Source organism: Patella vulgata, chromosome 4 (assembly GCF_932274485.2).
Source record: "Patella vulgata chromosome 4, xgPatVulg1.2, whole genome shotgun sequence".
Taxonomy (NCBI): Eukaryota; Metazoa; Mollusca; class Gastropoda; family Patellidae; genus Patella; species Patella vulgata.
Window position 1 is genome coordinate 71,155,984 of NC_065882.2, and position 12,659 is coordinate 71,168,642.

General features: G+C 36.1%; 1 protein-coding gene across 1 annotated transcript; it reads left to right on the forward strand.

Annotated features, from left to right (window-relative positions):
- The first annotated feature begins 1,808 nt into the window (after positions 1 to 1,808).
- On the forward strand, positions 1,809 to 9,901 carry LOC126818462 (poly [ADP-ribose] polymerase 1-like). The gene is made up of 2 exons (XM_050545887.2): positions 1,809 to 1,992; positions 4,693 to 9,901. The coding sequence occupies exons 1-2, from the start codon at positions 1,852 to 1,854 to the stop codon at positions 7,537 to 7,539; spliced, it is 2,988 nt and encodes a 995-aa protein (XP_050401844.2). The 5' UTR covers positions 1,809 to 1,851; the 3' UTR covers positions 7,540 to 9,901.
- Positions 9,902 to 12,659: the final 2,758 nt, after the last annotated feature.

The window sequence follows — 12,659 nt, forward strand, 5'->3', positions numbered from 1 at the left end:
AATGTCTTATTGAAGGTTATCCCTGGAAATAAAAACAAATTACATTAGTATATTAATTGTTCACAGAGTCGTACTAAGATTTTGCAGGCTACTGAACTACAGTTATCATCTATTAAGACACCCCTCGGTTTTTGGGGGCTTTTGCCGTAGTTTGTTTACTACACATATAAATTATCATTTGAACTCTTTTTTTTAATCAGAAAATATTGAATTATTATACTCTGTTTCAGCATTCACAAATGACATAAGTTTCCACCTGATCTGTGGAGGTCGACCAATAGGAGGAAATCCCTGCGCTATAGTACAGTCCCTAAAGCTCATGCCAATCAGGCCCCGTGTTCCTCTGTTTAATGACCTTCCTTTATTCCCATATCAGTCCGAAAATATTAAGATCATTTGTTTCGGCATGTACTGTTCGGTTGACATTTGAGGCTGTTTTGACTTACTTTTCTTGTACATTTTTGCCAGTTTTTGTTTGAGTCAATCTAAAAAGTGTTTTCGTACCATACAAACAAACTTCTTAAAAATGGCTTCTTAAAAGTTATTTATATGTAACTGGCAATTAATCACTCCTGTGTTGACCACCGGTAAAATAAAATCCATTGTACAATTAATGTTTACTCATATTTTGACAGAACATGGCACAAGAATAAGTAGTGACATCCATGTGTTTCAATAAAAACAAACACTATCGTGATTTTTTTGATCGATTGATTTCCTGATGTCAAAGTCTGGCTTATCACACTCACAGGACTAAGCCTACAAGAGATCTTATTTTGTGCTTTGGAATTATGTTATTGGAGGTGACAAATTATTGCAAACACAGGTATAATTTTTAATAACTATAATTAAGTAGTTTTTTCACAATGGAGGAAGACACTTTATCCTTTAAAGCGAGAGTTTCATATTTTCTAAGAAAGTCAAAACATAATTATTCCTATGCCTTTTGCTCAATAGGATGTCAACTCACTTAGAAATCACTGACCCCGGAAATAATAACATAATTACATCCCTTGTTTTTCTATCCCCCCCCCCCCACCATGGAATAGCTATCTTCAAACGTTCCAATTTGAATTTGAAAATTATATTTTTGTCAATTTCTCAACGGGCAAAAGTGAATTATAGGATTAATAAGATTATTCTTTAACAAGGTAGGACTGTTTATAGATACCATCTATTTTAAGGCTTTGTTTTAATACATTTTAAAAATATCTATTTTAAGGCTTTATTTTAATACATTTTAAAAATATAACTTAAAAATATGAAACTATCGCTTTAAGAGCATGGCCCATCTAATACTAATATCATGTATCAGTCCATGTTGAACTTATTTTCAATTTATCATGTTGGAGATGTTTTGTTTATAATATAACCCATGAAATAACCTTGTTTGGTAATCTGTTGATGTTGTCTGGATTTCTTTGCTACCATTTCTTTTGGCATATTGTACGGTTTTCAGACCTAAAAAGGGATAAATGTTAATAATAAATATTGTCAATGAATGACTTCTTCCACCATGTGTTGTTGACAAAATGACGTCACGAAGTAAAGGGGACTTAACTCAAATCAAACTTTTTAAGAATAAAAATTTACAAATGCAGAACTACAAAGCCCGAAACGAAACTTGATAATAACATTAAATTTCCCGATCCTATCCTTTAAACAGTAGAGCACTATCACCAGTCATTTGATCTGATTGTATTAACTAACATACCAATGAACATTTTCGAACAAAACAAGAGAATATCATCTGGATTCGCAATCTTTTAAGATTTCGTTCCGACAAGATAAATTTCTTCGGTCCAAAATTTGCCAATCGACAACATGCAATTTCCCGCCATTTGAAGAAAAATGTCGGATCATCACGATTTACCGTTCAAGGCCGAATATGCTAAAAGCGATCGATCTAGCTGTAAAGCATGCAAATCAAACATTTCAAAAGATTCACTGAGATTGGCAATTATGGTCCAGTCACCCCATTTCGATGGAAAGGTATGTCATAATGATTTATCATGTAAATTCACTCCCACCGGCTCCGTTTGGGTCGTGCATATAATCATAATGCATACCGGTACTAAATTACCATCCATTGACTCAGTCACTATTTTTGGATCCAGGTCTTTTCCCCCCATATACCAGTTCATCCTGAGTAGTTTCATAATTAGATACCATTATATTATATAAATGACTTATAATTTTTACAGGTAACCAAGTCGGTGGTTTTAAATTATTTAATTAATTACAAATAAAAACACCCACTGCAAAAGTGCAATAAGAATAAGTAATCTAGTATTAAATTAAATAAATGTTCTGTGTCAGTCTCTGTGAACGGCTGAACAATGTAAAGAAACATTTCAGTGAGAAAATAAGACCTTGCTTATCTCGCTAGTGTCGTGTGCAACACAACATCATGGTGTTAAAGATCATCCCAAACTTAGGCTGCCTATCTAAAGCTAGCTCCGGCTGAGAATAGGCCCTAAGCTAATTAACCGACATTTTAATTCCTACATCGACGATTTTAGTCGAAAACACTGAGTATGCTTTTAGAAATTTTTAAAAGTATTTATTTCTCTTCTATTGTCATATTGAATGAAATTAAATATGTTTATTTAGCCGCTGTGTGTATGAAAGATGACAAACTAATCTAAGCCGAATCACAAAATAGTCCTCTAATTATTCAATATGGCGGCGCCCATGAAACATAATTTCACAGAGGCGGTTTTGTTTGCGAAAACAAATTTAGGAGTATCTACCTTGTTTTGAAAGATTAACAGATTGAAACTCTAAAGACAGTTTACAATGGTAAAGAATTTATTGCAATATTACCCATAGCACATATTATATATCGCTTTTACGCGAGTGTCAGCGACATGGCGTGTTTACATAAAACACACGTGCGTGGGTTATTTTTACTCTGTTGTCTAAACAAATGGGTGTTTAGTCGATAAGTCCCGCCCCAAAATGATCACGTGGGCGTTTTAAATGGCGGCTAATCGGGGCAGTGTCACATTCTGGGAAATATGACGTAGAGGAGTATGGTTAAAGATATGTCCCCTTCTGCTAAACGGAAGACACCATTGAAATCTAAATATAGGGTAACGCACAAATTTACGAAATTCAGCCATATAAGACGAAATGAAATTTAGGTTAGCTGGGTGAAAAATGGAATTTTTCGATTTTGCCTAGCCGAATTAAAAGCAAATTTTTTCAAAAATTCCAATTTCATTTCTTCTTATATGGCCGAGTTATGTAAATTTGTGCGTGTTGAGTTGCACATACTGACACTAGCGAGGTAAGCAAGGTCTTATTTTCTTATAGAAATGTTCCTTTACATTGTTCAGCTGTTCACAGAGACTGACACATGATTATTTAGCAGTAAAAAGTTGCCCAGTAAAATTGACTGGGGCCGATTTATTTTCGACAAGGATTCAATAGGACGGTTCCGGAATGTACAATGCGAGTGTAATGAGACCTACTTCCAGAGCTGAACTAAATTTATACCAACATTGATGTTGTTGTCTTACCTTGAAAAGATAGGCTTCTGTCGTTACGATATCCAATATTTGCAACAAAATGAAGATTTTAAAATTGGCAGAATGCTTTCGAGCACCATTTGTAATGAAGCGACTCGATGAATGAGGCTAACCACATCCCATTAGAGAATAATAATGGTTTAGACTGGAATAACCAGATGCCAAAGACTGCCATTCAATTTGGACTCTTCCCTGAGCATACACTGTAACTTATTAAAAACTTACTGTAAAAACAGAAATGATTGAATGTAAATTAGTTAATATACTTTCAATTTACATTATGATACGGATTGCGACCCATTTGTGTCAATTTTACATGTACATGTAGGTTCCAAATAATACAGATTTAGCTCCTTTAATTGACTCAGAAAAAACAGCAACATATGCCAGTCTGATCCAATTTTGACGAGATCATGTGGGTCCAATGGAATTGCTTACTAAATACCAGCATGCAACCTAAAACTAACGTGAAGTAAATAAGACCATTCATGCTTGATGAAATACGCTATTTTGTCAGGCTTGCAATTTCAAAAGCACGTGTGAAATTCAAAATTGTAGTAACCACTGCACCTGTACGCGTAAATTAGCCATACACAACTCGATTGGGTAGTTTTACTTGCTTACTACATGTAAGTCACTACACTTACTATTATGGCAGTTGTCTCCCTTGACACAACGAAAACGTTGAATTAAAATTTGAAATTTGAAATTCTTGCGCTTCTGCGAGGATCTTGCATGTCAGGAATTATCACTGTTATCTACTGTGTATCAATTAGGTATCAAGAACAACATGACAATTAGTACAGATTGCTAGGTGAAAATGTCGTGCAACAACTGGCGTGCACGGATTCCTGAAAAATTTACGGACATACTCTAAAGACTGGTACATATTTCTATTGCGGGAACAAGATATTTGGTTGGGAGGAGGGAAGAAATGTCAGTTGTGATTTGTGGGCATACGTATGTATCTACACCCGGCGTGATTCCGAAACTATTGATTGTAGCGAACTTCATCACCAGCAGGTCGGTTAAGAAAATTCAGGACCAAAATCTTTATAGTGTTAGGCCTCACTGCCTACCGTTTTTAGCCCAGCAAATTAAGGCATGTGTAACTTTTAAGATGAAATATGTCAAATTAAAAATGGTTGTTTATTTTCAGGTTCCCAACTGGTTTCATTTTGCTTGTTTTTGGAAGAGAGCAAAAGTTGCCCAGCCTGATGATATTCATGGTTACCATTCCTTGCGATGGGAAGACCAGCAGAAGGTGAAGGGAAAGATTGGTGGTGGTGGTGGTGGTGGCGGCGGAGGGGATGGAGATGCAACAGATGGAGGGGATTCAGATCCAAAAATGTTTACAACAGAATATGCTAAATCAAATCGTAGCACCTGTCGTGGTTGTGAAGATAAAATTGACAAAGGCTTGATTCGAATTTCCAAAAAAGAATTTGACAGTCAGCGAGCCAAAATGTATGGTCCCCAAGAACTCTGGCACCATGTTGATTGTTTTGTAGATAAAAAAGACGATCTGGAATTTAATGTAGATATAAAACAAATAACAGGATTCAAAAGTTTAAAGAAAGAAGATCAAGAAGAACTGATTAAAAAACTGGGAGGAGCAGGACCTGCCAAAAAGAGAAAAGGGGACACAAAATCTGAAGCACCTGCAAAAAAAGTTAAAATAGAGGAAACAGAAGAAGAAAAGCAGCTCCGTGACCAAAGCGCCTTAATCTGGAAATATCGCGACCTGTTGATAAAGAATGTGTCGAACCAAGCCATGAAACTAATGCTCGAGTTGAACGAACAAAATGTTCCACCTGGTGAAAGCAAACTTTTAGATGCCATGTCTGATTGCTTGACATTCGGTGCTTTGGAACGATGTCCAGAATGTAAGGAAGGGCAGTTTTATTATACCACCGAGGGTTATAAATGTTCAGGCAATATGACTGCCTGGACAAAATGTATGAACATTATCAAGAATCCTAAACGTAAGGCCTTTAAAGTCCCTAAGGAATTTCATGACGTTGAATTTTTAAAAAAATACAAATATAAAGCTAACACTAGAATATTTCCGGTTGTAAAAGTCTCGGCTATTGAAGGTCCAGTGAGGGATTCGGTTGATGGTGTCCTAGCAACAGATAAGCCATTAGATCAAATGAAATTTGTCATCATTGGAAAAACGAAGAAATCCAAAGCTGTCCTCACTAAAGAGATATCCAATTTGGGTGGTACAGTTATCTCTAAACCCGATGGAAGTGTTGCTGCATGCATTTCAACCAAAAACGAAGTTGATAAAAAATCAAAAGGTATTAAAGAAGCGGAAAAGGCAGATGTCCATGTGGTAAGCGAGGATTTTTTGGAAGATTTAAAAGCTGGAGAAGTGGTAGCCCATATTTTGAAACACAGTTTGTCAACATGGGGCTCAGATCCTGCTACACGAATTGGTGACATTAAACCTAAAACCCTGCCAAAAAAGAGTGCTTACAAGAGTGGTATGACCGCAAAGGAAGAAGCCATGTTCACCAAAAGCGTCCCAACCAAAAAGAAAATGACGGTTAAGGGTGGTGCAGCAGTTGATCCTGATTCTGAATTAGAAGATGTTGCTCATGTTATCGAAGAACGAGGCTCGGTTTACAGTGCCGTTTTGGGAATGGTTGATATAGTCAAAGGAACTAACTCTTATTATAAATTACAGGCGCTTGAGAAAGATAAGGGCAGTGGTTGGTATCTATTTCGATCCTGGGGTCGAGTTGGTACAACGATTGGTGGCAACAAATGTGAAAAACAAGGCTCAAGAGCTGCAGCTATTAACAGCTTTAAAACCATGTATGCAGAAAAAACAAATAATGACTGGGACAACCGAGCAAATTTTGAAAAATTTCCCAACAAGTTTTATCCACTGGAAATCGATTATGGTCAAGATGATGAAAATATTAAAAACTTAGATGATTCCAGAGCTGGTTCAAAACTTCCTAGAAATGTTCAAGATGTCATTTGTGCTATCTTTGATATCGACCAAATGAAGAAAGCCATGGTGGAATTTGAAATCGATTTGAAAAAAATGCCGCTGGGGAAACTTTCTAGGAGACAGATTGAAACAGCTTATTCTGTGTTGACAGAACTAAATACGCTCATTGAAACAAAAGGTTCACAAAACAAATTCTTGGATGCATCAAATCGATTTTACACCCTCATTCCACATGATTTTGGAATGAAAAAACCTCCATTGCTTGATACACCTGAAGTTATAAAAATGAAAACTGAGATGTTGGACAATCTACTGGACATTGAAGTGGCGTACAGTTTATTGAAAGGCGGTGATGAAGGAGCCAATCCTATTGATGCGCATTACAAGAAACTCAAATGTTCCATGGATCCAATGGAGAAAAAGAGCGACATGTATGATAGATTGGTGAAATACGTTGAAAATACCCATGCTGCAACCCACAATCAGTACTCACTTCAAGTTGAAGACATATTTGAAATCAAAAGAGAAGGCGAAGAAGAAAAATACCAACCATTTGAAGATCTTCACAATCGACAGTTATTATGGCATGGTTCACGAACGACGAATTACGCTGGTATTTTATCACAAGGGTTGCGTATCGCCCCGCCAGAAGCTCCTGTCACGGGTTATATGTTCGGTAAAGGTGTTTATTTTGCCGATATGGTTTCAAAAAGTGCCAATTATTGTCGGGCTAGTAAAACTGATAGTACAGCCTACATGCTGTTATGTGAGGTGGCTCTGGGTAATCCCCACGAACTTCTCGCCAGTAGCTATGTTACATCACTACCAAAAGGAAAGCATTCAACTAAAGGTTGTGGTATGACAGTACCTGATGAGAAGGGGGCGTACATTACCGAGGATGGTGTGAAAATTCCCATGGGTAAAGGAACAAATGCTACGATTGGTCGATCTAGTTTGCTATATAATGAATATATTGTCTATGACACGGCACAGATTAAAATGAAGTACATGCTAAAGATGAAATTTAACTTTAAATGGTGAAATTGAGGGTAGGAAATAAATACATGTAAAAACCTACATGTAAATGTTATGTTAGTGAGCAATTTTATATCATTTGTAAGGATTTATTGTCAATCTGCCTGCTTCGCAAAAAGTAGGGGACTTTTGAAATTGGTTTCTCTGCCTGTCATACCTTTTGGAAGACCAATGAATCTGCTTCTGTTCGAGGTAGAATTTTAAAACTTGTTGAAGTTCAGTACATGTAGATGTATGGCTGGACTGGGTATGATGTATTTTAACTTGTGTTACATTGATTGGTCAATGCTTTATTTTCGAATTAGGGGGTTGGTTGGTCTAATGGTTTATCATGAGCGTGAAATCATAATGTCTGTCATTGTATCAAGTGGCGTGGTTTTGATTCTCCGCTTAAACGTGAAAGGAGTAGGGTTGCATGTCCAATCTTGTTGCTTTACCCCCCACACTAATAAAGACCCCAACGTGCAAGCGAATTATTGAAATAAAGTTGAACCATATATGTATCTTAGTCCGGAAATGACCTTCGGATTAAGTAAGGGGGACTTCTAATATACATGTACTGTTTTCTATCTAATTTGTTAATGTCAGGTAGATCACAGAAAAACTTACTTTTATTAACTTGGGGTACATTGGAAAATAAATGTTTTGTGTGTGGTAAAATTCATAGATTTTGAAGTACATGTAGATACATGTATTCCATAATAACTAGTCTTATTTGACAGTCTCAGTATTTAAAGATAACAGTTGTTTGCAGTCATTAACATGCGTGATATATCATTGTTATTTTTAGTTATCATTACAATGTTTGTGATTTTGTTATATTATGATTCGTTACAGTATTTAGTAAAATATTGTAACCTCATTAATACACATTGAATGTGTGCCGGCATGTGTCCAGGGTGGAGGGTCTGCTCACATGGAGCCTATACAACAGGGAGCCTAGGAGAGAGCCTATACATTTAAAAGAGTAAATTGCCTTCAGAAACAACCTATTTCGAAGAAATCAAATTAAAAATTTCAGCGGTCAGTCACGCAAGAACAGCCTTCCCCCCCCCCCCCCCCCCCCTGATCATTTTTCTGCACAGGTCCATGGTGTGGTTAATTTTTGTAGTTTAGCTTTATTCATGTGATTTTACACTGTACAGTATATTAAGAATCCTACACAAATCTACCCTTAAATTGAATATTGATCAAGTTAGTAGTGTACTAGAGGGATAAAACAAAGATACAGGTATTATTAACTTGGGAGATTTTAATATTTGTCATGCATCATTCTACATGTATGGGGTTCTCCAAATATTATGAAGTAGAATTTCCAGTTTACAAGTGACTGTGAGTATACATGTACATGATCAAGAGTAATGGTCACTTTCAAATATTCAGTGTTACTCAGGATATTCTTAAGAATTATCCACATATTAATTAATGTCTCTGAGTGTTAAATATATACTCTTCAAAAAGGTAGGGGATATTGAAATGCAAATACCTATGCAGGTTGTGATATGATAAATAGTCATGGACACTTATCACCCCAACAGAACCACTGAGCTGCACATGCGACACGCAATAGCCCCATACACGTGGGAGCGGTTCATTGTCAAATTTTACACTTCAAGGAAGGGTTGAAGAAAACTGCCGTTTGCTGGTTTATCCTATCCATGTTTGCTTTCATATCGGTTTTTGCATAAGATTTGCTGTTTAGCCTATCTTTGCTTTAGTTTTCGTCGACCGACAACACTGCATGAATTGACCGTGGCCCTGCAAGAGGAGTGGGTCAGATTGCCCCAAATCGTGATTGGACGGTTGATTAGGAGCATCCCACGACAAATTGCTGAATGTCTGAGGATTGGTGGAGCAATTACTCATTATTAAGACAAAAATCAAAAACGTCCATTTTCACTTTTGACAGTGTATCTCTTTGCAAGTGAAATGGGACCGTCAGATAAGCCGCCCATATGAACTGTTTATGTTCATGTGTAGGCAATTGGCCTGTTATTAACATACACTGGTTACCTCTAATAAAAATAGCAGTGCATTTCCGCATTTTTGTATTGTTTCTGAATATCTCCTACGTTTTTTTTGAAGATTATACATGTATATTTGAAAAGTAAAAACTGCTTCTTTTCTTTAATCCACAAATGAATGGTAATGAATACTGTCATTATTTCAGATATTGATTAATGAACGCTTTTTTCACAGGCTACTGACCAATATCAGAGTTTTTATGAGAATGCTAAACTGGATTGTTTCTTGTTATTAGAAATTTGTTAAGACAAGCTGATCTTTGTGATGATTGTGCTGAATAATTTGCTTGTACCATGTGATTATTTTATAAAAGATTCCAACCTGATTAAAATACAGATCTATATTTTGTTTAGTTATTTTTTATACATGCAATGGCCTACACTACAAGAAGATCTTGGGCCAGTTGTTCAAAGCTCCATTAACTTTTAACGACTCGTTAACATGGACTTAATGGATCGTTTTCTTTAACGGGGAACAATTCTGTTGATGGAAGCCGCGTTAACTTGAACATGTCGTTAATTTGCCTTTGCATTTAACGAAGGTGTTGGGCTCCGTTATCTTTTGAACGATGGTATTAGTCAGCTGTCGAAGTATTATACCCTCAGCAAAAAGTCATAGATTACCAGTGTAATTAACTGTAGAACATCCTAGAGGGTTGGGCGATGAGGGTCTATTCCATTTTCTATAGAATGAAGTTATATAGTATTCTTCAGAATTGGGGGGGGGGGGGCTGTAGGATATAATGACCCCAAATATTCTGCTGTTCTGTAGTGCAAATCCCGTAATTTCCCCTACAGATGTATACTAAAATTTCTAAAGGAAAAAAATCTAGTTTTCTATAGGTTTTTTTTTATAGTGTTTTCTGTATATATAGTAAATGCTACAGTTATCTTTTTGTCTTTAACCAAGTTGTCCCACCATCTACAGTTTCTTGTTAATACTAACTTCAATGGAGTTATTATAAATGTACTTTGAATTTAAAATTCAGCCAATGTACAAATAGTCTTCTCTTTGATTAACTTTAATCAGTCCGTTTGCTTACAGATAATAAAATTGACTTTCACGGAACAGAAATTTAACGGACCGTTAACAAACGACACGTTAGCAAGATAACGATCCGTTAAGAGTTTAATGGATCGTTAAAATAACTTATTTTTGAACAACCGGTTGTAGTGGAAGATCGCGTAGGGGTCGTACAAACTGCTTTTGACCCTATGACGTCACAATTGATTAACCAATCAGCGTTGATATATCTAGTGGAATACCCACAGTTCCGTGCACCATACGCCAAGAACTCACCGTAACAGACATTTCATTGGCTAACCCCTAACATCAACCAAAACGCGGGTTATATAACAACTCTTTCAATTCCTGGTGTAGTAAAGTGAATAAAACAAAATTTTGAACTATAAAAAAAACGAAATGAAATAGGATCTGTGTTTTAACCAGATTGGAATGATTCAATGATATAAAATGTCTCAAGTACGGTTGAATAATGCTGTCATCCTGGGTTTACTCAAAGATTATATTATCCATGATGTGTTTATAAATCTAGGTTGCAGTCAACACAATAAAAGTTATCAACCGATTGACTTGAAATTTATTCAGAGTTTATGCCCATAAAATATTGTCAGCTGTTAATATAGACCATTTCAAAATTATCAGTCTGTGTCTTCCGTTTTCCTCCAGGACTTCTTTTGAGCACGTTTTGTAAAAAATTACTGGCCTATAGCCCAGTTCACACTTGGACGCTTAAAATTTTGTAATGTAAACGGGGTTTATAACTCCTTTAATTGTCCCCCGCCTTTCGAAGAAAGCAGTAGACTATTAAAATGAGTATGTCCGTCACACTCTTTGAATTGAGCTAGAATGTTCAAATTTGGGTGTAGGAGAAATCCAACCATCATGTCCATATTTAGATGCTAATAGTATTTGATTATATTAAAGTTACAATTTCATATTTTATAAGAAAGTCAAAACATAATTATTTCTATGTCTTTTGCTCAATAGGTTGTCAACTCACTATTATACGATCATAGGTGTCATTCTCACACTTAAAACTCATTTACACCGGAAATAATAACACAATTACCTCCCTTGTTTTCTATTCTCCACGGAGTAGTTACCTTCAAACGTTTGAATTTGGATATGGAAATGATATTTTTGCCAATTTCTCAACTGGCAATAGTGAATTATAGGATTATTCTTTAACAAGGTAGGACTGTTTATAGATACCATCTATTTTAGGGCTATATTTTAATAAATATTAAAAATATAACTTAAAAATATGAAATTGCAACTTTAAACAAATCCTTGTAAGGAAAGCTACGGAAGGGCTAGTTCCTTTAGGAACGGTGTCTAGTCGGACTCTATTGCAAATTATTATAAATTTGTGTTGGATGGGGCGAGAAATGATTCCTTTTGGCGAACAAAGAAGAATCACGGTGAAAATAGACGGTAAAGATTCCAAAACAGTCTTAGAACAGAACAGACACCGTTCCTAAAGGGACTATGGGCTGGCTAATGCACATGCTATCTGGGTGATGTCATGGCGCCCTGTACACCTTTAGAAACATCGGGCAAGAATGATATCCCCCGGAAAATCGGTCCGTACGCCATATTTGCGCAAATTAACATAGCTTCAAACGCACAATTCTCAAAACATCGCATCACAGTTTGAATTGAAATAAGTAAATATTGGATCACGAAAATATTTACTGAAAAGTATTTCTTTGTAATAATTCGTTCTAAAGGTGTACTGAAACCACGGTGAGTAAGACGCTGGCTCGCTAGTTTGGAGGTCGTGGTATCGCTCCAGATGTTGTAGCCTTGGCTTTAACGCAACTTCTTGCTATAGTGTACATATCACCGTCAACTGAATTGATATATTTTTAGAAGATGCGTATTATTTGGTAGTGCCTTTTATCCGCCGACTTGGAAAAGAGGTCGTATATTGCAATCCCGCTAATCGTTCACTATTTCTTGCAAACTCCATTGGCTGCATTTATCATCCAAGAGTTTTGAAATTTATATATTTTGTTTACATAAGTGTGATGAAGAAGACTATACATGTCATTTCAACAAGTTCCGTTCAGTTATGA